This window comes from Aythya marila (genome assembly GCF_965140915.1).
Source record: "Aythya marila genome assembly, chromosome: 1".
Taxonomy (NCBI): domain Eukaryota; kingdom Metazoa; phylum Chordata; class Aves; order Anseriformes; family Anatidae; genus Aythya; species Aythya marila.
The window spans coordinates 63,217,554-63,244,777 of NC_139042.1; the positions used below are offsets into that span (position 1 = coordinate 63,217,554).

The following is a 27,224-nucleotide window of genomic DNA, read 5'->3' on the forward strand; positions in this document are numbered from 1 at the left end:
CATTAGTCGTATCGGATATTAACATCAGCAACCTGATGGCCACACATCGGATACAAACCTTGTATGCTATGTTCACAGTGTTCTTATAAACAGCACTATACAAACACTCATACATAAAATAACTACTATAATTGCAAGCCCACTTGCTGCCCACCTGTTCACGCCAGCTGGCACGAGGGGGAAATTCAAAGGTGATTTTGGCTCATCGGAGTGGCTGTGCGCATCAGAAGTGGATACCATGTGATCTGTACGATCATCACTTTAAGCAGTGGAAGTGGCACAGAAGTAAAATCCTGCTTTTTTTTTTTTTCTGATAGCATTAACAGGTTGTTCAGGTCAGGCATACAAAAAATTGCTGAGAACTGTGTTGTCATAGCCGTTAGAGTTATATACAAAGACTCACATGTTTTTCACGAGATAAAAAAAAAAAAGAACATTAATAGCTACCTGTGATCATTAATGGGTCTATGTCTCAGCACGCAGTTTCTCAACACTTTTAAATGTCAGTTGCTTAAGTTCTGGCTATGTAAATTCATTCCACCATTTCAGGCAGTTATCTCAGATCCTTATTCTCCATTCCTGGATGCTATGTAAAATAATTGCCTGCCTTCATTAGCGCCTTTCTGCAGCTATTAATATTTAGTGGCAGGGAATTTATCTGCCTTTCTCTACCCCAATTCATTACCTGCAGCTGCACGTATTCAGATACAGAAAAATAAAACAAGAAATGCATAAAATAAGACCAAATATCTCGTGTACTACAACACCATGAGACTGGAAAGATGTGTAATGCTGCATCTGGGCAGCCTTTCCTCCTCTCAGTGTTGGGATACGAGGGCAGATCAGCTACACCAATTTAGCACAACCCCAGCCACAAACCCTGGTGAATCAGACCAGTGTTGAGACACAAGAGCAGGATGGTGGGACCACTGAAGAACCCAGGCACGTAGTGCTGGCGTGAGCACCCAGTACCATCCCAGCCCCAGAAGCTTCCCAGCTGGGGCTAGGAAGTAGGAGAGGCCTGCTCAGCACAGCCCAGCTCTCCAACGTACTGATCCAAGTCTCCAAGCACCATCTGAAGCACGCTGAGAGGGCCAGGGAAGCTTACCTTCACATGTTCTGCTGTCTTTAAGGGCATAACCACTGTAGCACGAGCAACGGTAGCTGCCGAGCTTGTTGAGACAGATCTGGTTACAGCCCCCGTGCTGCACTTTGCATTCATCAATATCTGCAGCAAAAGAAAGTATGGCAGTCAGCTTTTCACCTCTGCATCTGACCTGGGGAGTGAGAGTAGGGTAAGAGCTGGGAAGGAGACAGAGCATACAAGAAACACTGTCACATCTGCAACGTGACGATTACAAAATGTACAGAGATTTCATTCAAACATTTCAAGTGCATCAGCTCAAGTTCGTTTGATAATAACAGAAAAGGCAGAGAACAAACTGTAACTGAGTACCTCCCTCTCAGTTTGGAGAATGCAGAGTATCTTTAGCCACTGTGGAAGTGAAGAAGAAGTTTGTTTGCAGAAGCAAACTACCTGTAACTAATGTATTTTTTATGATAACTAACTTTTAAGACGATACAGTGACCAGTAACTTTGGGGTGAAAGCCTTAAATACGAAAAAAAAATAACCTCACTACTACTGAGAATGAAAGAACACACAAAATTCCAAGTTGTGCTCCACTGAAGCAAAAGCCTGTTAAACTGAGAGCATGGATTTCACCCTCCATGTGCCCTACCTGCTCGTGGTGTCCTGCTTGTATATGGAACTCCAGAGTCAGCTGATTGGTAGGACAGAAAATTTCATGGCACTTTGCAAGAAAAAGAGGGGATATGCTTCAGACTGACTGACTGCTGAGCTCTCAAGCCTGTTTGCACACTGATGGATCAGTATACAAACTTACCAGCATACAAACTGCCTCAACTGCTTAAATAAGCTGCTTGTGAGTGATCCTGTAACTTCTCCACAATATTCACACCAGAAATACAGTGTGTGGATCTCTTGCTCTCTTGGTGGCCACAAGTCTGGACTGTCAGAATGTGATTCCTGGCAGCTACTCAATTTTGGCAGGCACAAAAGCAGTGGCCCTGACAAGAAAACTTGCAGGCAGAAAAAAAAAAACACAGAAAGAAGATAACAAGAGGAGGGAAGGAATGTCCTGCACAAATATTCTGCCTGAATACTCTCTTTGGAGTTGATGGGAATACACAGTGGGATGCAAGTGGACTTGGAATAAGATCCCACTACCGAGGAGTCTTTAACAGACTAATTTCACCAGTTTGTGCATCAGCAGCATAAGACTCCAACTGTGTGCCGAAAGTCTGTTCCCGTTGGAGGGGAATGGGAATATGGGCCAGCCCCTCAGGCTCTGCAATTTGTCATCTGTTACACTGGGGTAAACAGCACCAATTGAGGTGCCAATACAGCTTAATTTCTGCTTCCCCCTTTGGAGGGGTGGGACAGAAAGATGGGGCATAACCTCTCCAATTTCTTTGTCAAGACCATGCTGAAATCCATTAAAATAATCTGGAAAATGTATGCAGACTTAGTTATATGATTCCTAGAAGCACAAAAATATGAGTTGCGTATAATGCAAGTTCAGTACCATGACTTTTGAGTTGGGCAGCACAGCATCAGTGATCACTTGAAAATACAGCAAAACCCAACATATCGTTGTTACAGATCTGAAAGATAAAAATAATGTGTATTACCTTTGTCACATATTTCTCCTTGCCAGCCACGTTTGCATTCACAGTAGAAGTCCCCCTTGAGATCTTCACATTTGACAGTTCCCTCTTTGTAACAAGGATCGGGAGAACACTGGTTTGGCAAATCTGATTTACAGAAGGAATAAAAACAAATAAAACAAACAGAACAATGCGTAGAGGTCACTCATGAAAAGGCGTTTCGACCTTATTAAAAACCAAGACCCTTAAACACTAATGGAAAATCACTATCAGAAATACACCTGGGAAACCTGGAAGCTAATGCTTATTGCTGACACGCCAAATGAGCTATGCCAGGAGCATGCAGTGGAATTCATTTCATTGCGAAGGGTAGTGAGCTTCTACCCCCGTACCTGAAGGGCACATCCTGAAAGAACAATTCGAAGTAGCTCTTTTAAAATCAAGTTAATTCTACTCTTCCTACTTCTGGAGAAAATAGAAAGCAGGCAGCAACTAAGCACTCAAGGAAGGATGGATTCTCTTTTTGTTTATTTTTGGTCATTTAACTGCGGATCTCACCGAGGCTGATAGATTTGTTGTTAGGAAAGGTTTGTATCTGAGCTATCCAAATTAGGCTTTTCTATTACACTGAATGAGAACAAAAAAGAAACAGCAATGTGTTAACAGTATAAGAATTGCTAAACACTAATTCAATAGCTAAGTGAAGGAAGGAGCAGAGGATTCCCTCTCACACTGCAGCAGTTCCAAGTCACTTGCTCTCTGCGCACACCAGCACATGGGATGCATTGGATAAGAAAGTCCTAAGACATGAACATGTGACATCCAGGCTTTTCTTCTGATGAAAAGATGTGGCTGTTTCTCGTGCCTGACCAACTCTGCCAGAGTGGGGCTGGCACAGCTACAAAGCAATGCTTCCACCAGTCCTTTTGGTGCGAGAGACATTGGAGTTGTCACAGCTGCTGCAGCAGCAGCCTTTAGAAGAAGAATTACTGTCATTAGCAAAGCCTCCTATAATCCTACAGTCTTGGCAACACATCCTTACAACTCAGCAGAAACCCAGTTCAGCCCAGACAAAAGGAAGACTTTACAAAAAGCGGAGCCAGCAGGTGAATTCAGAGCACCTAATCAACAGCAGCCCTCTGCATAGGGCCAAGAACTCTGTCTACTGCTCAGCCAAAATATATCTGCTTAAATGACAGATCATTGCACTGTCTGCCATAGATTTCAGTCACAGGGCCCTCTGGAGGCCACCAGGCCCCAGCCCTGCCCCAGCAGGGCCACCCAGTGCAGGCTGCCCAGGCCCATCTCCAGGCAGCTTTTGGAGATCCCCAAGGAGGAGACCCCACAGCCTCTCTGGGCAGCCTGTGCCAGGGCTCCTCACCCGCACAGCACAGAGCTCCTGGAGCTCAGAGGGAGCCTCCTGGGGGCCACGTTGTGTCCATTGTGACTTTTGGACTTGTGGGTTGTGTTTTGAACAGCTGTTAAGACTGGTGCTATGTTGGACAGAAAGATAAGACAAGAGAATATACACTAGGATTGGATGACATTTGTGTTATAATTGTCAGGAAAAAAATAGTCAGATTCTTACTATGGGCTGCACTGCACACGTGTCTCATTAATACAACCCCAAAGGACAGACTTCTCTGCACTACATGAACATACACTGTTTCTAAGCCTTGCACTCTGACTGAATTACCTGAAGGCTGAAGTTAGCAGCACGTTAGTGCAAGGAGGAGAGAACCAGAGGGCTGATCTGGGATGGAATATGACTAAAATCCTGCCAAAGAAACACATATTCTCAGCATTTCATCTAGTGCCTGAGAAAACTCTTCAGGAAAAGCATGCATACGCAAGTCAAAGAGGCCCACAGAAATAATCATCCACTCACCACAACCAAAGCATAATTACTTTTCTTCCTCACCGCTCTAGCTGTGCAGAGCTGGGGCAAAGCCACAGCCAAGGCAGACTTCAGGCCACACAGAAGACACCACAGCCACGTGGGCTGCCTGCAACAGCACCTTAGAGAATAGCCCCAGGTACACCACTGCCCAGCTGACACACCACTGGGGGTGTATAGCTCACAAATTAAGACAGAGAATAAAAACATAGGTTCCATTTTTTTAAGTCCACATGGAAACAAGACTTTACCTAAGTACACGGACTGCTGCTTCCAGTTCCTTATTCTGTATTCTGAACTTGTATTTTGCTATTCAGAAACGGTGCAAATTAGAACTTCATTCGGAAAATGCGAGGTCGTGAAAACTATGACACTCGCTGTTAAAAAGCAGACACTCACAACATAACAAAAATCTTATTGTATTTTTAAGGTCAGATGTAAACTCATTTCCAAAAAATACCGTAGCCTTTTCCAAACTCTTGCAGAACCAAATCCCTAACTCCTAGCTGACCCACAACACCTCTTTTAGAAAAAGCCCCAGTTCTGCAGACCAAAATATAGGTATCTATGTGCAAAGCAAGTATCTAGGTGTGTAGCAAGTGTCTAAATTATGACTGCAGTCGGTGGAGATCTCGTTGGTACAATAAACAGTCCATAAAGTGATTCAGCTCTCCCTAGAGCAGACACAGCTTGGTCAGTGACATCACCCTAGGGCTGTGACTACAGATGAACTCCCCACTGACTACAACGGGACCCACGTCTCATGTAGGCACCTATGCTGGGAACATCTGCATCTACCTGTCCGAATCTGCAGCTGAACCCTACCTGCAGCCCCGACCTAAAGATCTTTCGAGACAGAGAATCCTCAAATGCCCCACGAAGCTGCCTGATCAGTACCACAGTTAAAATCTGCACCTTATTTCCAGCATAAACTAGTCTACTATCACCCTCCAGCCCTTGGGTTGTGCAATGCCTTTGTAATGCCAGATGAAAAGAGCCTTCTACTACCTTGTTTTGAGAATAGAAGATGAATGTTAAGAAACACAACGCTTAAATGTGTCTCACAGGCACAACCCCGAGGAGCTACATAGCCTTTTGGCAGCATCTGTGAAAAATAAGAGACATGCTGGAATCAGCTAAGCACAAAGTCTGTAATTCTTCCAAGCGCGTTTCAGGCTCCTTCTCCTGTGAGTTAACAATGGCTAGCCAAAACTCAGCCACTTAAAAATATTTTAGTATTTTAATGGGGGAAAATATTATCATTTTATTGCCAAACCGCTGCATTTCCAACGGACTGCATCCCTAAAAACAATTATTCAGCTCTCATTTTTTTCAGTGCACAGAAAACATCATTGCCCTTTAGACTTTCTGAAACACTGATCAGCTGGTCAGAGTAAGTGTTCCCAGTTGATACCACCATTTTCAGCAGCAGCTCCTGCCTTTATACCATCCACGCACAGGAGCAAAAGGAAGCATCCAGCCTCACGTCCCACTTTGAGCTAGCTTGCACACCACGCTGGTACTTCAGGACCAAGAGTTCCCAGTTCAGAGGACTCTAACATCTGTCTAAACATCTTGACTAAATCCTGATCCTGCTTTGGCAGAGCCTGGTAGAGCTGGTATGAACATGAGACTGATCAAACTCGATCACAGTAAAAGACTGAACCACAGGGGTAAGCATGAAAATAAATACACATACACATGGTTTTCTCCCCATCTTAGCTGATCTGCTCCCAGAGCGTATTTAGAATCTTTAGCAACAGAATATTTATGTGGTTTGTATCTTTAGCACTGCTGAGCTCCAAGAGGGAACTGGAAAGGTCTTAGAAGAGTTACTGAAATTCCAATCTCCAGTGTCAGTGGTGAACAAATACCTCTCTCCCTTCTACACAGATATCAGATGGACTTCTGGATTGATCTGGATTTTTAAATGTTGTAACACTTAAACCACAATCACACAATGAGTGAAAATGATCTCCTTACTTAAAGTTGTCAAAAGCCTGACACAAACTTGGGCTTGACTGTAAGCTTTATTTAAGATTACTTAACAGGGGTGAGCCAAAGGTAGCATTCAAGAAAAAAGAAGATGAAAGGCCAAGCACACGGTACGACCTTATGGTAAATCCATGTCACTCTTGCTTCTCAGTTTATTCAGACCTTGAGAAACTGGTGGGAAAAAAATGTCTTGCATCAGGAAACACCAAACAACTGAATGATGAGTGAGAGAAGGCAATAGCAGAAAAGCAGAAAAGCCTTGGTTTATTGCTTACATAGAACAATCAGTATGGAGTGTCAGGCATAGAGAATAGGAAGAACAGTACTAAAACACTATCCAAAATGTCCGTAACTGAGCTGGTTCCACTACTTCAGGTATAATGAGAGAACATTTAACTACAACATACGAAACAAAAGTGCTTACTGTGAACGCACGTAAGGAAATCTGGACTTCTTGTATACGGCGACCCATATTTTTGAATACAATCTGAAGAACAGAAAATGAAATTGTCGTTATTATAATGACCACATGGCAGCTGTTCAAAGCATGCAAAACGATAGCTAGCCTGCTGATGTTTCATTAAACAAGGCTTTGGAAGGTGAATGCAAAATCTATGCAACGTTATAATCTCCGAAACGCCTTAAACTTCTTAAGTTCATAAAAATACTTTAGCTCTGATGTACAGTAGAATTATAATCATTTTGCCAGAGCTATGATGATTCTAAAAGCATATTAGTAGCTACTCAGATTTGACCTGTTAAATCTCTTTTGAATCTAAAAAGCACATGTAAAATTGTTGGCATTAGTGATTTCAAGAGCTACGTATTAAACACAGATAGAAAGCAGTACGGTGGCATGACTATGATACAGCCAGTAAAGAAAGCCAGGGGATCGATCAGCAAAGGCACTTTTTAAAATAAGGAGATCAGTTAATAGCTAAGTTAACTAAAAAGGAGAGAAGATAAAAAACTAAATTATTTACTAACGCTGCAAGCTACAGACAATAAATGCAATACCAACATTTTAACATGCAGAATCTCTGGATGCAAACCTATACGTAAGTGAAAAACAGCCCTCAAAACCACATCAGGAATGTGGAGTCTGTCTTAAAAGTTGGATGCTTATTGCAGGCCCACATCCACCACTTTCCTCAGCGGAAGCTTCAGCTGCGACACGCTCCAGTGTTAGGCACCACATACCAACGCTGCCACAAAGTAAAAGTAAAAGCTGCAACTCACCCAAGTATTTCGGGTAAAAATATTCCTGTAGGAGGAAAAAAAAGCAAAGATTTATTGAATAATATTTGTTTCTGTTGTCATTCTACTAATATTTAGCAGCTGCTGTTAGTTCGGTGGTCTTGCGTGGCAGTTGTTTAACAAGATCCAAACACAAACATCCTCGTTTCTTTTATTCAGAGCCAGAAGAAACACAGTGTTACAGACACGGTTTGTCCCATAGGGAAGGCGAGAGGCATCAGCTCCAGCCTCTGACCTGTCACTAGCACGAAGCCACTTACCCACTGTCCCAGAGGCAAAGGTGCTCACCGTGAGGTGCAGGGAGGAAAAGATCTAGGGACAAAAACCAGAGGGAAGGTGCAGAATGGTTTAGTCACCCCCTGCCTCCTCGGGAGTCCTGCTGCTGTTGAAGAGCACGGGCAGCTCCGTGACACCATAACCAGTAAAAGAAAAGGGTACACCTTGCTTTTACAACAACAAGCACCCTACAACTCAAACAGCACCCACTGCCATGGTCCCCACTACCCAGGAGATCCTCATGGAGAGGAGGAGGGAGTGAGGAGCAGTTGCAAGCAGGGGGAAGGCAGAGATCGAAGTACCATGAAAGTGCCACGGGATTGCTTCCACCAGCACAGGGCCAGAGCAGGAAAATGCAGCTGTGATGGGTGGGAGGCTGGCCTGAGCTGATCATTAAACCACATTCCTAGAAAATATGAAAACTCCTCACCTTGAGAAAGGTTACTTTCCAATTTCACTTCAGACCGGATTTCGTGATGGGTAAGGCACTGGTTCAAGGGCTGTTCAAGTTGTAATTGAGGCACGCAGTGAGGGAAAACTCATGGGTTGCACCAGTGCTTAACTCTTTTTGGTTAAATTAAGCTATTTCTCAGCTAATTATGAAACTGTATACATACTGTCATTCTCTTTCACACAAGACAGCAATTTCCACAAAAGAAGATCAGAAACTATTTTTTCTCCTCTTACTACTGATGTTTGGATAAGCTCTTGCATATATACAGACGCGTACACGCCACAGCGACAGGCACACACTGCGGCTCCATTTGACCTGGACAGCCTAATGAAATCAATCGGCTGACAAGGTCATCTAAACCAAAAGTTTTGCATTACTGTCATCCTCCAGAAAAATCAATCACTTCTGGCAAATACGCTGCAGTTACTGAAATGCACCATCCAAATATTCAGCTGAAATCATGAAAACCTCTACGAAGAAGCAGCAGCCCAAGCTTAACTTAATTTTCAATTCCAACAAGAGGGTAATAGGCTTAGCATCCTTTGGGGCTGAGCTTTGCAGTATCTCTTTGGGTTAACAAACTGAATGTGGAGCTCAGAACTCACTACATTCCCAATATTTTTTTAATTATTTCAACCTTTTTTCAATATTTCTCCTTTATTCAGTATACAGACTGTATTCTTATAGGAAAGACCAAGGTAGCTACTTATTTTTGTCGCGCAAATAACCTTCCAAAGGCAAACTCACAGGACATTGATTCGATGATAGCTTGTGGTGTCAGCAAAAAGAGAACCCACAGAGCCTCTGCCATTGCTCCCCATCTGCTCAGTGAAACCCCACGCCACTGTGCCACCACGAGCTGCATTTCATGAGGCAGGTAGCAGAGGGAAGCAACTTCAGTGGGAGGCTACTAACAGAAACTTAGCCTCTCTTTCCATATCTTCCTCATTTCCTTACAATTACACAAAGCTACTTTCTGACCACTAACACTTCTCCAGATCTACAGGACCTGTTACTATATAGATAATCCTCGTTCCTGTGCGATTAACTTTTCACTTTTCTCGCCAATCAATTTTCATTACAACAGGCTTCTGGAAATACCATGACAACGTTATTTCCATTCAGCCAAAAAGACTGATAAGAAGTGAAGGATGAATGATCTTCCACCTTGGGGAAAGGACCTTGCTTAAACTCTAGGTAGCAGCCTCTTTAAAACAAGCAAACAAAACTGATCAGAAGATTGCCTGGTTAAAAATTCAGCTTGTGCCTAACTTGCACAGAAAGATGGCCAGGTTTGAATTATTTCCAGTGTAAGCACTCGATTCTGCAACGCCTTTTCAGACTTCTGTGCTGTATTAAGTCTTAATGACCCACAGATGTCGGGGAAGATGAGATCCCTCAGCCCTGCACAGATCAGGTCCCTGGTAAAAGTCATCTTTCCTCCACCAGAAGTCTTCGTTGCTATTTTCAGGATCCAAGAAAAACACCAGGAAAAATGCTCTGAGGCTTGCTAGCAAGAAGCCTGCTAACAAGAAGATTCCCAGTAGCTATTTGGCCGTTTTCTCAGCTCCTCACCTTGTATTTCAGGCTCACTGAGCATCTCGCCATCCAGAAAGCCACGCAGGAGTCACAGGATCAAAATGCAGGAGGGAATTGTAAGACGGGGAGAGAAATGTTTGCCTTTCCCTCCTGTGCTGATCTCACCAAGCTCTCCAAGCAGTAACACTTCGGTGCAGACAAGAGGAAGGCAAAGGTGCTCAGGCCAGCGCCTCACAGGAGCACCAACCTCTGTAAGACCTTCAAGGGCCTGGCCTCTGTAGACCTGCAGCGTGCAGGCCCACTTTCAGTGAGGGTTACAGGTGACAAGACATCTGCCACCAGCAGCACAGCTCAGCTGAGGCCTCGGGTGGAGAGGGAGAAACAGCAGAGACCGGGAATTGCCTCACATCTGCAAGGCCCTGGCCTCACAGCCAAGTTGAAAACATGGCACGGGGCCCGGTCCTCCAGACAGGTTCGTGCCTGCTGTTTGCAGCTCAGTGCAAGAGACCTTTTCTTTCCTGTCCAGGAGGCAGAGCTGTGAGATTTAACAGAGATTTAAGCACTACAGCCCCCACCCTTGCCACACAAACCCAAGTGCATGCTATGGAAGTACAGACACACCTTTTGATGCCTTAAACACAACGCTTGGGCTCCAGCATTCAACAGTGGTGCAAGACCTAGGCGTGCACACTTTTGTTTTGGGGTAGAGTGACACCAAATATTTTTTCAGGGGGCTAAGAAGTTCCTCTCCCACCCACCTCCACAGCTAGCCTTATAACGCAGTCGCTACGACCCTTAGTGTGGGTATCTAAAATGGGAAGAGAGCTTAAGTCTATAACTTCTGCAAGGAGAACAACAAAGCAAAGCAAGCCACCGCCGACAAAGCACAAAGCTCCAGGTTGTTCAGTGTGTTTTTCTTTAATTTAATTTAATTTTATGTCATGTTGTGTTACTTCAAGTGTTAATTTCAAGAGCAGTAACCTGAAGGTACGGATCTGTCCCAGGGCTGTGGAGCTGACGGGGCAGAAGTATCAACGTCAGCCTGCCAAAGGAAACCTACCCTAAGCTCACGACCTCTTTTCAGCTCGATGGCCAAACCTTTTCTTAGTGCTAAAATCCAGAAGTCAGTGAAATTATACAGGGTATGCTGCGTTTTCAGAGAAGATGGAAGAACGTGAAATCAAGCAGCCCTTCCATGAGTCACGGTGTATAAATAGCCCTTCCGAAACCATAACAATGACCCCGTCTACACCAGCAAAATGTTCTCACTATTGCTTACAGCAATTGGCAAGGCCGGGAACCTCAGCCAGGAGGGCCTGCCAACTGCTTCTGTTTGCTTTGTTTGAGCACCAGGTCAGGTAATCCCGATCAGGGCTGAACCTAATCAGAGCCTTGTCTGAGCTGCCGCAGCAGCAGATAACCATCTACACGAGGACCTCATCGACTCGCATTAGCAATGGTAATTTCTGAAAAAGCATTTGCTTAGTGCAGACAGGCTGCTCCGTCTCTGGCAACTCCCAAGTTGCTGATATTATGAAAAGCAGAGCGAATAAAAGCCGCAGCAAATTCAGGCCTCCTTCAGACACTGCAGAGAAGCATGGAAAGGCACAAGTCCAACTCATTTTGCCTTCGCGGCTCTGCTTCTCGACGAAAATTTGCCTCCGGAAATAAAATGCCGAGAAACAAAGCCTGTGTCAGAACACATGGCTTTGCCTACCAGCACAAAATCTGTCTTCAGCACAACTGCTGCTTTTGTAGAGCATTTGCTGAGTAACTCGTAGCTGACGTGCGTGTTGTGCTGCCTCTCAGGCTGCAGTGACAGCTCCCACACCATGCCCTTTTCTCATTTCCATATAGTGACTCTCCCTTTTTCTCCTTTCAGTACTGGATGTTTGACGTGGGCATGGCACAACCTCTTTATTTATAAATACACTTCGTCTTTCCGCACTGCGGGCCTGCAAAGAGATGGCCAAACATAATTGTCTGTAAGTTATTGTTTAACTTGGGTGTGCAGTTATACCAACCACTGCTCGACTGCTGTAACTTGGGAATGCAAATCTCATTAATGCTCAGGAGCGCCCTGCATTGTTTTTTAAACCGGGCTCTTGCTGCATGGCAAATCTCATGCTGAATGATTAGGCCTACCTCCCAAACAATGTGATTAACCAGTCCTACAATTCAGAATTTTAACTCTATAGAAACCCTAGGTATAGAAATTAAGCTCCAGTCAATGCCATGTGGCTTGCACAAACTTTGCCTCTCCGTGTAAGGAGCTCAACCAGGTCAGTTTGCCTCCTGTTTTGCTTTGGAGCAATGTGCATTCTCCACGCAAAGAATAAAGAGAGCTTCTCCCCCCAATCCAGCAAGCAAGGCCCTAGAGAACCAAGTGGGTCATGCTACAACCCAACAGCAGCCTCAAAGTCTTATCTCCCATGACCACAGTTAAATTGGTTAGGGCAGCTTTGAGATTTTGTGTCCATTTTCACATTGCCCAGCTATTCTGATGCACAAAGCCTATGAGTGCCCCTTCCCCTGAGTTGCTGATCTTTCCAAACAAGACCATCAGCAGTAGTACCTGTTTCATAGAGATGAGGCACCCCTGTGCAATCTTGAAGACTGGAAACCAAAAGGATCTGTTACCTCACCCTCTGAGAGGCAGGACTGCTTTTCCCACCTCAGCAAAAGATGTTGCGCCGCGGTGAGGAAAAACCCAGCAATGATTAGAATGCACAATCACAGGAAAAAAAAAAAAAGTAATGAAAGGAAAGAAAAGAAGGGGAAAAAAATGTTCATGTGTGTCCAGCCAAGCAAAACACAGATACTTGACATTTGTAGGGCATGCAGGGAGATTATTTCTATATGCAGCCTGAGGCAGGGCTTGATTGGACAATAACAACGTGAAATCAATGCAACCAGTGCTGAGGACCTAATATTCCAAGAAAAATCACTGGAAGAGTGTTTCCAATGAGTGGGTTGCATGCTTTAAAATTATTCTGAATGCTCTCCAATCACAAATGCCTTGAGGTTTTCTCCATTGCTACAAGACTTAAAGGCTACTTTCCCTCCAGCTGTATTGATGTGCAATTTGGAAAGAGGATCCCAATTTGAGAACAGATTTTCACTCAGCGTTGCTTGTTCGAATCCTCATTGCAATAGTTATAATCCTTTTAAATGTGGTTCAACTAATGTTTGCTTATAAACTTTAGGCAAATTAAACACAACTGAATCTGAAAAAACCCTACCATACTCCTTGACACTATGTGACACTCCATGGCACTCTCCATGACACCAAATAGTGTCATTACTCTGCAATTATTTGCTGTATTTAAAATAAAACAGATTATACGTCCCATCCAATGTGATTTAAATGTTTGTGATCTCTCTTACAGCTTCTGTAACGTTTCATCCACTGAAGTGAGAAAATACTGCATTTTTCACCCCCTTCCTGTAATCTAGAGGCATTGTAAATTGCTCCTTAGGATTTTGCATAAATGCAGCTGTTGCAACTCACAACAACAACATTCAGCCACTTTCAGGCACGGCCAGATTTTGCCTTAGTGTGGACAGGCGAGCAGGAATGGGGAAGTGACATCTGAGACAACATTAGGCCCTTGTGACAGAATCCGATCTTACACTTCCCTGTTCATTATTTTAATAACTAAGTAACTTTTGCATTTCTGTTCCTGTCCCACACATTTTCTTGGAACTGACCTCGGACTCGTTGTTCCAATGGTCAGCCAAATGTGGTAGCTCTCCGGATGCATGTGATTTGGTACAGTGCAACCAGGATGCATTCTCCTTCTGCCTCTTAATGTGTGCACCCCAATGTCCTGACTGGTAGCGTAACATGATGCAGAATGAAGGCAACACCAACACTTGCCCCTCTTCCTGGGTTTCCACCTCACTTTCCAACTTTACCTTTCCTGTGGGTCGCAGTGCTGTTGCTCAAAGGAGCAGGAAGAAAACCCCAAACAGTAAATAAGGGAACTTCCCAACAGGCATTCTGCATGTGTAAAGAGCCTCTAGAACAGCAAGTTAAAACTGTGAGTGGAGGAGAAGTGAAGAGGAAGAATCCCTTCCCTCTCCTTCCACAGGTTCTGTTTTCAAATTGCCATGGTTTTGGTGACTTAGCATTGCTGAATTACTTCATTGTGGACTGCACTATGAGAAAACAAATGTTTCTGCTGCTGCTTTTGTAGCTGTCCTGCCTTGACACTTTCCCCTCTTCATACCCCAGCTCTTTGTCCCGCAGCCTCCAGAGCAGCCGTGCAGTGTGCACCGCCCTTGCCATGTCCCTTCTCAGTTTCTTCTGAACCTCTGATGCTGGCTCCGTTCTTGTTCTTCATGCCTATTGGAAAGTAATTGCTCATAATTCATTAAGTTCATTTAGAGTTTGGAGCGCACATGAACCGCAACTGCCAGTTTGTACAGTTTCAATGTTTCCCTTACCTGATTCTCAAGCAGCTGTACTAACACAGTCTATTAATTCCTGGTAGGCTGTTCCTCATTTTTTAATTTAAAAAGCAAACAAAGCAAGCCCGTAACCACAAAACTGTTGTCTTTATTTAATTGGCTTTCTTCCTCTCTCACACACTTTTTAAAACCTATTGTATTCTGCTAAAAAACTCCTGACTTACCCAAACCTTATCTGCTTTTTCCATTGCCCTGCTCCTTGCCCCAAACCTGCACAATCCCCCTGCTTCAATTTACCATTCTTAACATCTTTTTCCATGCTAGCTTCAAGCAGCCCCTTGGTGTAGTATCAGCCACGATTGTTTTCTCTTGCCGCCCCCCTCCTGCTCCATGGGCAGTGCAGCGTGGAGTACTTCCACGATGGGCTGCTTCAGTATTTCCAGTCCTATTCTGCACTCCTGGGCTCAATTCACACGAGTGGAAACAGATAAAGATCAAGTGGGCACAAGTCCAGCAGAGCTGACGGAGCTTTGTCTGCTTCCACCAGCTGCAAACTTCGCTCTCCCTTCTCAATAACCTTTGATAACGCAGCCTTTAGCTAACGACTGCCTCCTAAGGCAGGCGGCAGTACTTTTGTCACCCTCCTGCTACCAAACTCCACTACCTCAACCAAACCCTGTGTCCTCACCACCACAAACAGGGATGCATCTTGCTGCACTGTCCCAGTCTGTCTCCCAGACCAGTCAGGCCCACTAACGCTTGGTATAAATCCCTTCCATCCTGTGTTTCCTGTATAAAAAACTAAAGGGAGAAGGAAGAGAGGGAAGGGAGAACCTGGTGCATCCCCAGATCTCATCCCAGCTATGCTACGCCTCCATGGCATAAAGCTGGACACTCAAACTTTTCTACTTCCTTCTTCCCTCCTTCAAGTCATTCCTGGACAAAAGTCTAAATGTCCTCACATTTTCTTTCTCCAAATCTATTGAACAGGTAGCAGTGTGCCTAGGAATCCATTCTTCCATACACTGAATCCAAACAGGTTAAATCCTCAAGCCCAGAGCTCTCTGGTAACTCTTTCCCTCTCTCAGATGAATTCTGCAAGAAGAAGAGACATAAAAATCTAGACCAGTTATAAATCCAGCTCTTCCTCCACACTGCCAAAACGCCATAACAAATCGATACACTTTGGCAAGAATTTTTGCTGCAAATAAACCCAGATTTTTGCCTGGATATAGAACGAAATATTCTATGCAGGGATGATGACATCTCTATTTAGAGATGATATCAGGGTTATTCATGTCTAGACAGCACAACATTCACTAAATTACTCAAAGAAATTTTACACTGCTTAACTTCCCCACTTCACTCTCCTCCTACATGCCTTCATGCTTTTGTTATTAGTATTTACAAACGTGCATCTGTCTTGGTGTTCTGAGAAATAAGACCTAAATGTTGCTTGCCATGCATTCTTCCCACAAGATCAGAGTGAAGTCTGGACTACCCTAGTCGATGTGTGCAGCCCATCTGTGCTACCATGACCACGCCACGTCACGGAATAAGTAAAGAAATAAAAAAGGACCCATAGCATTGTGAAAAACAACCCAACTGAGCGTTATACCCTACACATTGCTTCATCTGCATCTCAGATTCCTGATAAACCCAGCCCAGAAGAAAGATTGCTGGCACTGCTGGATGTTTTGTCAGGATCAGCAACTTTCAAGCCATGGCTGCGAAACGCCCCAAGTAGCCTGGTCAGGTCTCCCTGCTGACCCTGGGGGACAGGACAAGAGACCTCCTGCATCCCTCTCAGACCAAGTGTTCCTGCAGTTCTGTGCCAGTGCTTTCTGCACCTGATTTTAACATCAGATTGCATGTGAGTCTCTCAGAAAGCAACAGAAGTTTTCATGCAATCAGACACTTGTTTTGCACGTGTCTGAAAAGCAACTGGCTTTCCGTGATGCCCTGTTGTGGGGCAAATCCACAAAGAGCACACACAGGTGGCCAGGCTGACCTGCATCCTCATTTTGTGGTGGGCCTGACTGCTTTCAAAGCATTCACCGTGGCAATTTCAATGGCAGACTGCAGCTCTTCAACACTAACAGCAGCAAACACGACAAGCAGCGGCAAACAGATGCTGTGCTGATAAGCCGCGGTCCGAAATGATGAGGCTGCACTCAAACATCTTCGCTAGGCTGAGCCTTTCAAAACAGAGAAAATCCTTGCACAAGGTCCCTCTTTTGCTGTATTTACTCTGTAGTGAAATAAATCCAGTGTTTTCCAAGAACACCAGCAGCCACGTTCCCTTCTGCCCTTTGTTTTACGTGCTCGGATAGCCGCATTTTTAGAACAGGTCAACCAAATTCCAGAGCACTTTATCAGTCAGTTAACAAGCTGCGATACCTTGACTGCATACCAAGGTCAAATATTTCTGCAGCACTGCTTTTTATAAGGCCTCATCAACATTTGAGAAGAGATAACATCCTTATCTCCACATCCAAGATATTTTGTAACATCACCCATCCATCACACCTCAAATATCTTTTTAATAGGCTGCATTTAGGAACATAATAGGCTCATACCTCCCATGAAGATGCTTTCCACCCTTATTTTTTCCCAACATGGTGTCTTTTCATTTTCCTGCTTGGTATCCCTAGCCTGAAAGACATTAAAACACAGGGGCCTTCCCAGAAGCCTGCAGTAATACCTAAGGACATTATAATCAGCTCCATGAACAAGATAGGCTGCAAGACTCATTAGCCAAGGCTCACACTTGTTTTTACCATGTATAGTCATACAACTAGCACGGACTGAGTTTTGTTCAGCCTCCTAAAAAAAAAAACAACAACCCACAATCTAAAAATGTTTCAATTGATCTTCCTTCCTCCAGTCTGGGTGAGCTGATATTTATATTTTCCGTAACATAAAAGACAAAAGCTGCGTTGGCCTGCAAATGAATGGCCATTTGGCCCCACCTAACTCGCTATTATTAGCGGCTGATGTAAGTAATTGCACATGTGGCCACACTCGCATGCAGGTTTCAGAAAATGCCCTTCTTCTGCTCACCGCTTGCAGATGTCCCTTTGAGAAGGTGGTCGCTGGATCAATGAAAGCCTGATGCAGAAGAAGTGTGCTCTGGTACAGGCACATGTCATTTTGTTCCTACATGCTGGCCTGCCCACTAGATAGGTGCCTTGCCATACCACGCTGTACTTGGCAAGGTGTCACCGTTGGCTGGATCAAGCCTTGGTTTTACCTGGGATGCATCACACAAGCTGTCCTGCAGCCTTGCTTCATCTTACCTCAACTTCTGGAGCTGCCTGATCGAACTGGTTAATGTCATTTCACATCACAACCTGAAGTCTTAGGTCTTTGCGGTGGGTTAACCCTGGTAGGCAGCCGCTCGCTGTCACAGGACGGGGGAGGAGGAAAAGAAGAGCAAAAGCAAGAAAACTTGGGGGTCAAGATAAAAACTGCTTAGTAAGCGAAAGAGAAGTGGGAGAAGAGAGAAAGAAAACAAAGCAGAACAAGTGACCCACCACCTCCAGGTAGACTGATGCCCAGCCAGATGCTGAGCAAAAGAGGGCAAGCCTCCCTGACCCCAATTCCTTTCCCATTGTAGTGCTGATCATGATGCTAGGTGGCATGGAACAGCTCTTTGGCCAGTCTGGGTCAGCTGCCTGGCTGTGCCCCCTGCCAGCCTCTTGCACACCCCCAGCCTGTTCACAGAAGGGCTGAGAGCCTTGCAGAGAAGGCCTTGACGTTGTTCTAGCTTTGTTCACCAACAGCTGAAACACGGGAGTGTTATCAGCATTGTTCTGGTCACAGACCGACAACACGGCACCACACGGGCTTCTGTGAAGAAAACGAACTCCATCCCAGCCAGACCCAGTGCAGTCTTGAAATTAGGCCTCAAAATTCCCTTCACACAACCGTAGGAGAAGTAAGAGCAGCGTGGCTTGTAAGACCCATACATTTTGTTAGACTGTATGATGGGCAACCAGGGATGAGAGACAAAGCTGCTGTGCTCAGGAGACAAAAAAATCAGGAGACAGGGGTAGACCTGACAGTGAGATGAGCAACATGCAGGTGTGTTCCCCATGGCTGGCCCACCACGAGGTTACCCACAGGGCTCCGTGCAAGACGAGAAGTGCTGCAGCTCTCTCTTTCGGATGCCACCTGAGCAGTCAGCCTCTGCGACCACACTAAGCCAGTAGAGACGAAAATTTCAGCCCTCCTACACGCAAGAAATCAGCAGCTGTCAACTGTAATCTGTGCATTTTCCCCAGTCAATAAAAAGTCCTCGCTTAACCAACATGGTCCAGCTGCAACCTGACCACATGCTGAAGCGTGACTGCAGATACCGTAACTCCTCGAACTGCTAGGCCTTGGTTTTTCAGCAGTTTTCATCACCCCCCAGTGAACTCTCTCTTGGCTCTCTTCCTTCTTCTATCAGTCACCAGGACTGGGTGCAAATGCAGCAGCAGGGAGATGGCAACGTGTTAACTCCCCGGTGTTTAAGGGAGACCTCCGTTACCTCCAATGCATGGCAAGATGTGAAAAGATGAAGTCAGTGAGGAAAATCCTCTGTCCGTCGACGCCACAGACACTGCCAGAAGAGTAGTCATCTGTGCCTTACAAAGCCCTGAAGGCTTCCAGTGTTTGTAACAATAACAGTATCTCGTGCACATGGCCTCTGCCACTACTTATTAGAAAGCTGCTAATGAACAGGGCCATCAGCCCCCCGGGCAGGAGGTGCTACGGCTGCTTCCCAGGCAAATTCAAGCAACGTGACAGCAAGGAGCTGCCTGTAGCAAGCTCTACAGATGTACTGCCTGTAGCAAGCTCTTGGGAGCTCTGTGTCTCCGAAGAGAAGGTGGGGGTTGTACTGCTACAAAATACAGTACTTTGGTGTAACAGTGCATGTAAAATAAGCAAGGGGGCACAGATGCTTGAAGCTCATCCAGCTTCGGTGGTATTTCTTCAGAGGTTTCCGGAACTAGAGACTTAGCAGTAACGAAGGGAATGCACAAAAAATTAAATCCTTTGCAATGACAGGAAGTTTTGTTTGTCCTACAGAACGTGCTCCGATGGCATGTCTGGATCTTAGAGAATTTTTGTCAGACACCGAACCCAAATAATTTAATTCTTTTCATTAGAGAACTGAATGTTTGTTTGTTTTTTCTAATATGTAAAATACCAAGTATAGCTAAAAACTCCTGACATATTTACACAGCCTGCCACCCTCTACACTGATCTATCAGTGTCACCCACCTCTGGCAGCTTCCTTGGTCGGAAGCCAGTCAGCCAAGCTGGTGACCTCACATCACCTTTTTTTTCCTGAACGCCACAAAATCCCATCTGGGAGGCGTTTCGTCCCGTGCCGTGGATATTTACACTGTCAGCTCCGTGCCATAAGGACGGCCAGGAAGAAAAGCTCGCTGCCGTCCGCAGTGCCTTGTGAGATGGATGTGCCGGCTGGGAGCTGCCTCATGAAGCACACATGTCAAGACTTGCCCAAAACGTAACACATCTGCTCCGCAGTCCCTCCCTCGCCTCCGGTGCGTGTGCCCTGTGTACAAACACTTGCACACGCGCTGCCTCCGTCCTGTCATCTCCCGGAGGTGCCGCACCATTAGCGGGAAGGCTCTGCACAGCGTCGGGCTTTTCCATCTGAGCCCTGTGGAAAACCGTGCTAAATCCCTGCAGGGTCACCTCTGCAAGGAGAATCTGAGACTGGAGGCAGGGAGGAGAGGGGGTGAAGGGTAGCTGGGTGTGCAGCTGAGCTTCGTCAAGCATCTCGGCGGCATCCATAGGGCAAAGAGGCTGGCTCTTGGTGCAGGTGGAGCTGCGGGTCCTGGGGCGCACAGCAGCACCGCATCCCTGTACGCGGGCTCCCCTGCTTTCGTGGTGACAGCTCCTGAACCCACTGCTCCCTAAACCTGCTAACCGAGCTGAGCGTGACCCGAGGGGCTGCCGAACCCCTTCTGAGACACCTCTGCTCGGGCACACCGCTTGGTGAGGGCATCGCACCCACCTGGGGAGGCAAGCAGGGCGGCGAGGCGCCCCGGGCTGGGGGGCTGCAGAGCCTGCTCCCTACCAGGGGTCAGTTGTGGGGTCTCCTCCCCAGCTTACCGTCTCGGGGTCGTTCTCGAAGACCTCCCGGGCCTCCTCCTTGCTGCAACGCTCCTCCACGCACTCCCTCTCCAGGTGCCCTTGCTTGGCCTCCTCAAACACCTGGTAGGCTCGCCGCTGCCTCTGCCGCAGGAACTGGGCAGCCTCGGGGGCTCGCAGCAGCACGGCTGAGGACGAGGAGGAGGAGGAGGAGGAAGAAGAAGAAAGGAGGCAGCAGTCAGCAGCCTTGCGGGAGAGGGAAGGGGCTGTCCCCGTGTCCCCGTGTGTGTCCCCAGGAAGCCGCCCGGGGGGTACTCACTCTGCGAGGAGTCCGCCGCCAGCAGCACCAGCAGCAGGGCGGCACCCAGGGGCGCCGCGGGCTGCGCCATGGCGGCGGCCGGGGCCGGGGCCGAAGCCGGGGCCGTGGCCGGGGCCGGGGCCGGTGTCGGAGCGGAGCGGCTCGGGGCGGGCGCTGCTGTGGGATCGCGGAGCCTGCCGAGCCCAGCAGGGAGCCGCTCGCCCATCCTACACAACCGCTCCCCCAGCCGCCGAGCCGCGGGACACCCCCGTCCCCTCCCTCCATCCCTCCCTTCCTCCTCCTCTCCCCTCCCCTCCGCAAAGGTGGAAGGCAGCGCCAGAGCCGGCTGGGCTCTGCTTGTATTAATAAACGTGTCCACCTCTCCACACACAAGCCTTCCCGGTGTGTTTTCTTCACGGTTAAACATTAGGATTACAGTAGGGTTTTAGGGTGGGTGAGTGAGGTGAGGGATGTGGAGGCGCTGCGCCACTGCGCCACACGCCGCGCTGACAGACCGCCACCACAGCTCCCTGTCATGGGGGCTTGGAGGGTCCCAGCGCCTGGGGACCCCCAGAGCTGCAGTGGGGATGGTTTTAGGCTAAAAAATTATGTATAGATTAGATATAAGGAAGAAATTCTAGAGGGTGTTAAGTCCCTGGCACAGGCTGCCCAGAGAAGCTGTGGCTGCCCCATCCCTGGAGGGGCTTAAGGCCAGGCTGGATGGGGCTGTGGGCAACCTGCTCTGGTGGGAGGTGTCCCTGCCCATGGCAGGGGGGTGGAATTAAATAATTTTTAAAGTCCCTTCCAACCCAAACCATTCTGTGATTTTATGATTCTATGATTCCATGAAGTTTTCCAACGTAACTTTAGTATTTTGGTATATCCAATAGACACTTTGTGTCCCCACAATAATTTACGGCATATAGAGTATAACTAACATAAACAATATGTTTGTATTACATCTGGTTGAAGTAAATTAAATGGAAACACAAGCGGCAGCCTGCTAGCTCAAAGGAAGCATCCCTAGGCTGGTGTCCTCTGCCCGGCAATGGCCAAATGCTGACATATGAGATACAAAATATAAACCAGCACCAAGTGCTCTTTTCTTTCTGTTTTCAGCATCTGAAGGGCAGCAGAGGAGCTCCCTTGGGTAAAAATTGTGGTCGCTGTCATGCTGACAAATGTGCTTCTCCATCAATTTGTCAAAAAGCTTTTGGATCCATTTGTACTTCTGGCCTCTATGAGTGGCAGCAAGGTCCCAAGTGTGCACGAAACCTGGACAGGAGATAATTATAATAATTCTTTAGGATACCTTGAATTTCTGTCTTCTAAGTGTGAGTTATCATGCCCCTTTTGTCTCCACTGTTCATGTAAGAGATGGGGCTGTGCCTCTTCATTTCACTCACATGGCAGGAACTCTCCACCCTTTTTAGTGTGTGTATATTTTCTGCCAGGTTACTGTGCTGAATCATCTCAGGGAAAGGGCAAAGAAGTGAATGATGAAGAGTGCCACTGCAGCAGTAAGCACATAGGTTGCTGTGGGACTGCAGCCTGTACTTCTCGTACTGAGTCAGCATTCCCCATCTTTGTTTTCATCTTTCTTCTTCTCTTTTCCACTTATATTTCTCTTCGGATGAAGTGGACAAAACTACATGCAAGATGGAGAACTACATTCACTACAGATAAGGGTTTACTATATTTAAGCAATGGCACTGTGCTGCTTTTGTCTCTTTTTTTTTTTTTTTTTCTTTCCTTACTATTTTAATGGGTTTCTTTTTACCTCCAGACCTGTTATTTTCAAGAAGCTTTGAACAAAAGGCCTGAGTGGAGATGCTGTTTTACCATAGATACACACTGTAAGGTTTGCCTTCCGTGGGTGCATCACTTTGCATGTACCTATATTACTTTTCATTTATTTTTTTATCGTCCTGCCACTTTAAAAGTGCTATCAAGTGATACTGCCAAGCTAATCTAACAGCCACTTATTACCAAAACAGGTCATCCCACTCTTCCTTCCCTCTACACTTCTCCCCAGTCCCTGGTTGCACAGTTTTCTGCCCACCCTTTTTAAGGTTTTGTCACCGATGTGACATCTAAGCAAGCCAGTTCAGCTCACTAACCCATCAGAAAAGTCTTCCTTTTTCTAAGAGTCTTTCACAACTCTTGATTGCCGGTTTAAGCTCAACTGTTCAGAGGAATTTTTTGTGATCTGCAAACCATCATCATGGTGTTGAACTTCTCCATAAAGTTTCTGAATATGTTAAGCAGCAGAGATTTTTGTGGGTTCTGGAAACTGCTTTATATTGTGTAATCTAGTGGTGACTTTCCTTTCTTTTGGTCACTTTTTCATCCCTTTATTCATAAGAACACACTTTGAGATCCTATGGTGAAAGACCAGGTCAAAAGCTTTTTGCAAATTCAGGTATATCATATTATCAGAATCATCCTTCTCCACATAAAGGAGTCGCTCCATGAACCTCTAATGGAATTGAAAAACATGATTTCCTCCTTGACGTGTAATGCTGATTCTTCTCCAACATGTCACTGAGGCTATCAATCCTACTCTTTATTATAGCTTCCAGTAAGTTGCTTGGCGCAGACCTCAGAAACTGACTTGGACGTGCCCTGAGGTCCTTCTGACAGTCACAGTTTCCACCTTCCATTCTTCTGGCACTGTGGGATTTCAGGCAGATTTAAGCAGTGAGTTACACAGAGCAAAGCTTCATTTTCTTCAGGATTCACAGGTTAATACCAGCTGATCTCAGCTACTGCCGCGAGGTCTCAGGGAATGTAAAAGTCTGGATAGAAAAATACTAGAGAAAATACTAACAGAACATTACAGGAACTGCTTGTACTCTCAGCACATTATCATTTTCGACCCCCTTTTGTCTTCCAAGTAGTGTTATCTTGGCACGGACATTACCAGATGTAAATCCGAGCTTGTAGGGTTAGATTCTATTGATTACTGGCACTACTAATAAGAAATGTGCTCCAAATATCACAGACTTAATATATCACTTGAGAAAAGTGATAAAAGATACCGCAAGAAGGTGTTAGAGAGAAGTCATTGCTATGGAGTGCAGTAAAATTTGTTATAAACAAGAAAAGCTCCTGCAACTTCTTCCTTCCTTCCTTCCTTCCTTCCTGGGAAGCTCTGAACTGCCATCTCCTCCGTGTCTGCCTTGGTTCCAGCTCAATGGGATTTCCTTGCGTTAGAGGTCAGATCTGTGACTGAAAATGGCTTTAGGCACCAGCAAACCCACATGCCAACCTAGGCAGTGGCACTCCCTCTACTGCAAGCGAGGAGCTGTGCAAACTCTGAGGCACCACTGTCCTGCGCTGACCATCCCTCCGACTAAATGGCACCAAGCAAAAGCAGCGAACCTCCTGCCCCAAGCTGAAGAAGAGGTTGCAGATAAGGAGGGGAAGCTGCAGGAGGTCCTTGCATAACCCAGTCTGCTTTTCACTTCTTTGAAAAGAATAGCTTTGCCTTCCCCCGTTTGGGGAAAATGGCTCTTGGAGCCGTGGGATGCAGACATTAGACTGGGGAGTTAACTGCTGTGCTGAGGAAGCCCCGCTCCTTTGCCACACACCTGCCTTTGCACATGCATTACCCAGCTAAGGACAGCCCCAGAGGATCCTGAGACAACTGCTGATGCAGAAGAGCCGGGCTTTTAGCACAGCCCTTGGTTTCCTTTTCAAAAATGGAGCTTGAAACATGTCAGCTGCACTTAATGTCTGGGTGGGAAATGAATCAAAGCAGACCAAAAGTGTGAAGTGTTCGTACTGTCCAGAACAGAAAGTTGAAAGAGTTAAAAAAAAAAATAGGATGCAAGCCTTCTAAAAAGATTTCAAGGCTCTCAGCATAACAACGGGTGGTCGTGCAGCTCCACTGAAGGGTTGTACTAATGCGTGTGTGAAACCTTATTCAAAGATACAGTTTGGTGTAGAATGAGGACAGGGGTGAAAAGAGATCTGCCAGAACGATGAGAAACTTGAACTGAAAGCTATTAGAAGAACCCATGGTTTCATTCAGGCTTTCTCAGATCCCTGGATGAATATGAAAAATTGCTCCCCTCTCCCCTCTTCCAAATACAAATCCTTGCTGGCACCGCACAGCCAAGTATGTTTGTTTAGATTAAGCCAATGTTTTTGAGGGAGGATGTGAAATTTCATGAAGAGATCTCTAATAATGCCAATGGCATAAATACCTCTTAAACAGCATGTTCGAATTAAACGTTTCCTAATAAAAAACAAACACAGAAAAAGTCCCTTTATACCATTTAACTCTTCTGAGCAAACAGAGTGTGTTAATTTTCAAAACACACTTAATTTTGCTGGAGGAAGAAATGGATGAGAAGACTAAGCAAACGGAGGCTCAAGAGAAAGAAAAGCACTTGGATAAAGAAGGGGAGCTGGATGCACGGAGGAAGATGCGGGAGAAAGGTTAGTTATCTTTCATAATTTACTCACACTGAACTTCATAACAGACTCTCTAGATGGTATCTCCACACTGAAACATTGCACCAACACAGAAGGAGATGTTTTCTCTCTTCCCCAGCATCACCGTCCCTGGGGTGTTTGAGGAAAGGTTGGACGTGGTGCTTGGGGACATGGGTTAGTGGGTGACAGTGGTGGTAGGGGTTGGTTGGACCAGATGATCTTGGAGCTCTTTTCCAGCCTTAATTATTCTGATTCTCATCCCTGTGGATAGGTTAATTGCGTGCTGGGTTAACAGCTTGGGGCAACCCTGTGTAGGCATATGGAGCCCATTTCTGACTTTGGGTGAAGACAAGAGTCCAACAAGCCAGAATCCCAAAGCAGGCTCTCTGAACATGAAGGAAGGTGTGAGTGACATCAGGCATTTCATCAGCAGTGCAAGTGGATGTGATTTGTCTTAGGCCAGCTCTATATTAGGGTATTATGGCCCTCAGGGGGGTTTCTTCATGGTTTCTGTTCTTACGCATTCAACTTGAGCTTGTTTTCTAGGGGATTTTAATTGATTGAATAAAGCCTGAAATAAATATAAATAAATTCAGTGGTGACATAAGAGTCAAAGAACATTGCAGACAAATATTGAGAACAAATATAAGCCTGCACAGTGTGTTATGCCCTACAAAATGCCAGCGGGGATAAGAGGAGCTGGTGAATGGACGTGTGGAGAGATAATGTGAGTGTGAGCTGTCCCTGGGGCAGCAGGGAGTGTGCTGATATTTCCACTACTGCCTTTCAATGGGCTTCTTATCAGAAGGGCACGATGTATTCTTTATCGTGCTCATTAACGCAGAGCAATGAGGATGCAACTTAAAAATCACTTGATGGAAAAAAGTTGGCTTCTTGGAAGTCACTGGCTAACCTCCCAGCTGTAACACGATGCAAAAGGGATGGTGAGCGAGGAAGCCGCGGTTGGTTTTCACGAGATGTGGCTCTGGCAAGTGCTCGGAGCTCTCTCACGTACCAGGCTAACAGTTCATCACTGGCAAAGTAAGGAAAAACAGTTCAACCTTTTGCCACGATTAACATTTCTCCTGTGGATGGGTTTTATTTTAAGCAGGTTGAAGAGCTCATCATCAGTGCAAGTCATCAGTGCACTCCGGTGCTTTGTTTCTGCCGCTCACCTTTTTCCTATTAGCAGCAGGAAATACCTATCCCCTTGTTGAAGCCACGTGTGTCCCTTCTTGATTTGTCCCTAATGAAAAGGCAAACAAAAGGGGTAACATAAATGAAATTCCATAAATGCAGAGTCTTCACCAGAAGTAAGTTGCTACTTGTCATATTACGTACCCACACACCCCTGCCGTCCTGTTCGTATGGGTTTAGTGGCTAACAATATATTTATTAAATATGATGAGGAAGTCATTTTGCCCCCTGGACTAAATCTTTATTATTTTGTGTTCAAAGGACACAAATATTTGTGGTAGAGTTGCAGCAGGTTCACGTTGCAAAATACAGCAGGGCTTTCTGTAACCTTTTATCAATTAGCTACTTGTTCCAACAGGGTTTGTCGGTGTGATGCTGCAACCTCTGGCATGAGTGGAGGATGGGGAAAAGGTAGAGGTGGAGGGGAAGGGACCAGAGCAGGACAAGCCACAGATGTGACCGAGAAACTGGAGAGTCGTTTTCTGAAAGTACATGCAAAGATATGTATTAGAATAAATGTATGAATAAATAAATAAATGCTTGAAAATAATTAAAAAAAAAAGAAGAATATAGGATAGAGTATCCAATGTTCTGACTTCTATTTCTTTTAGTAGCAACAAAATGAAGATTTCTACAGGCTACGTAAAGCAGTTCT

General features: G+C 45.7%; 1 protein-coding gene across 1 annotated transcript in view; it reads right to left on the minus strand.

The window, feature by feature from the left end:
• The window catches only part of GAS6 (growth arrest specific 6), a 35,849-nt gene extending 14,680 nt beyond the window's left edge, over positions 1-21,169 (minus strand). Inside the window, exons 1-6 of the mRNA XM_082775444.1 lie at positions 20,951-21,169; positions 20,653-20,819; positions 7,821-7,845; positions 7,006-7,068; positions 2,714-2,836; positions 1,109-1,228 (exon numbers count right to left, since the gene is read on the minus strand). Coding sequence (XP_082631570.1) covers positions 1,109-1,228; positions 2,714-2,836; positions 7,006-7,068; positions 7,821-7,845; positions 20,653-20,819; positions 20,951-21,155 — 703 coding nt within the window. The 5' untranslated portion in view covers positions 21,156-21,169. The remainder of the gene's footprint in view (positions 1-1,108; positions 1,229-2,713; positions 2,837-7,005; positions 7,069-7,820; positions 7,846-20,652; positions 20,820-20,950) is intronic.
• Between the last annotated feature and the right edge of the window lie 6,055 nt (positions 21,170-27,224).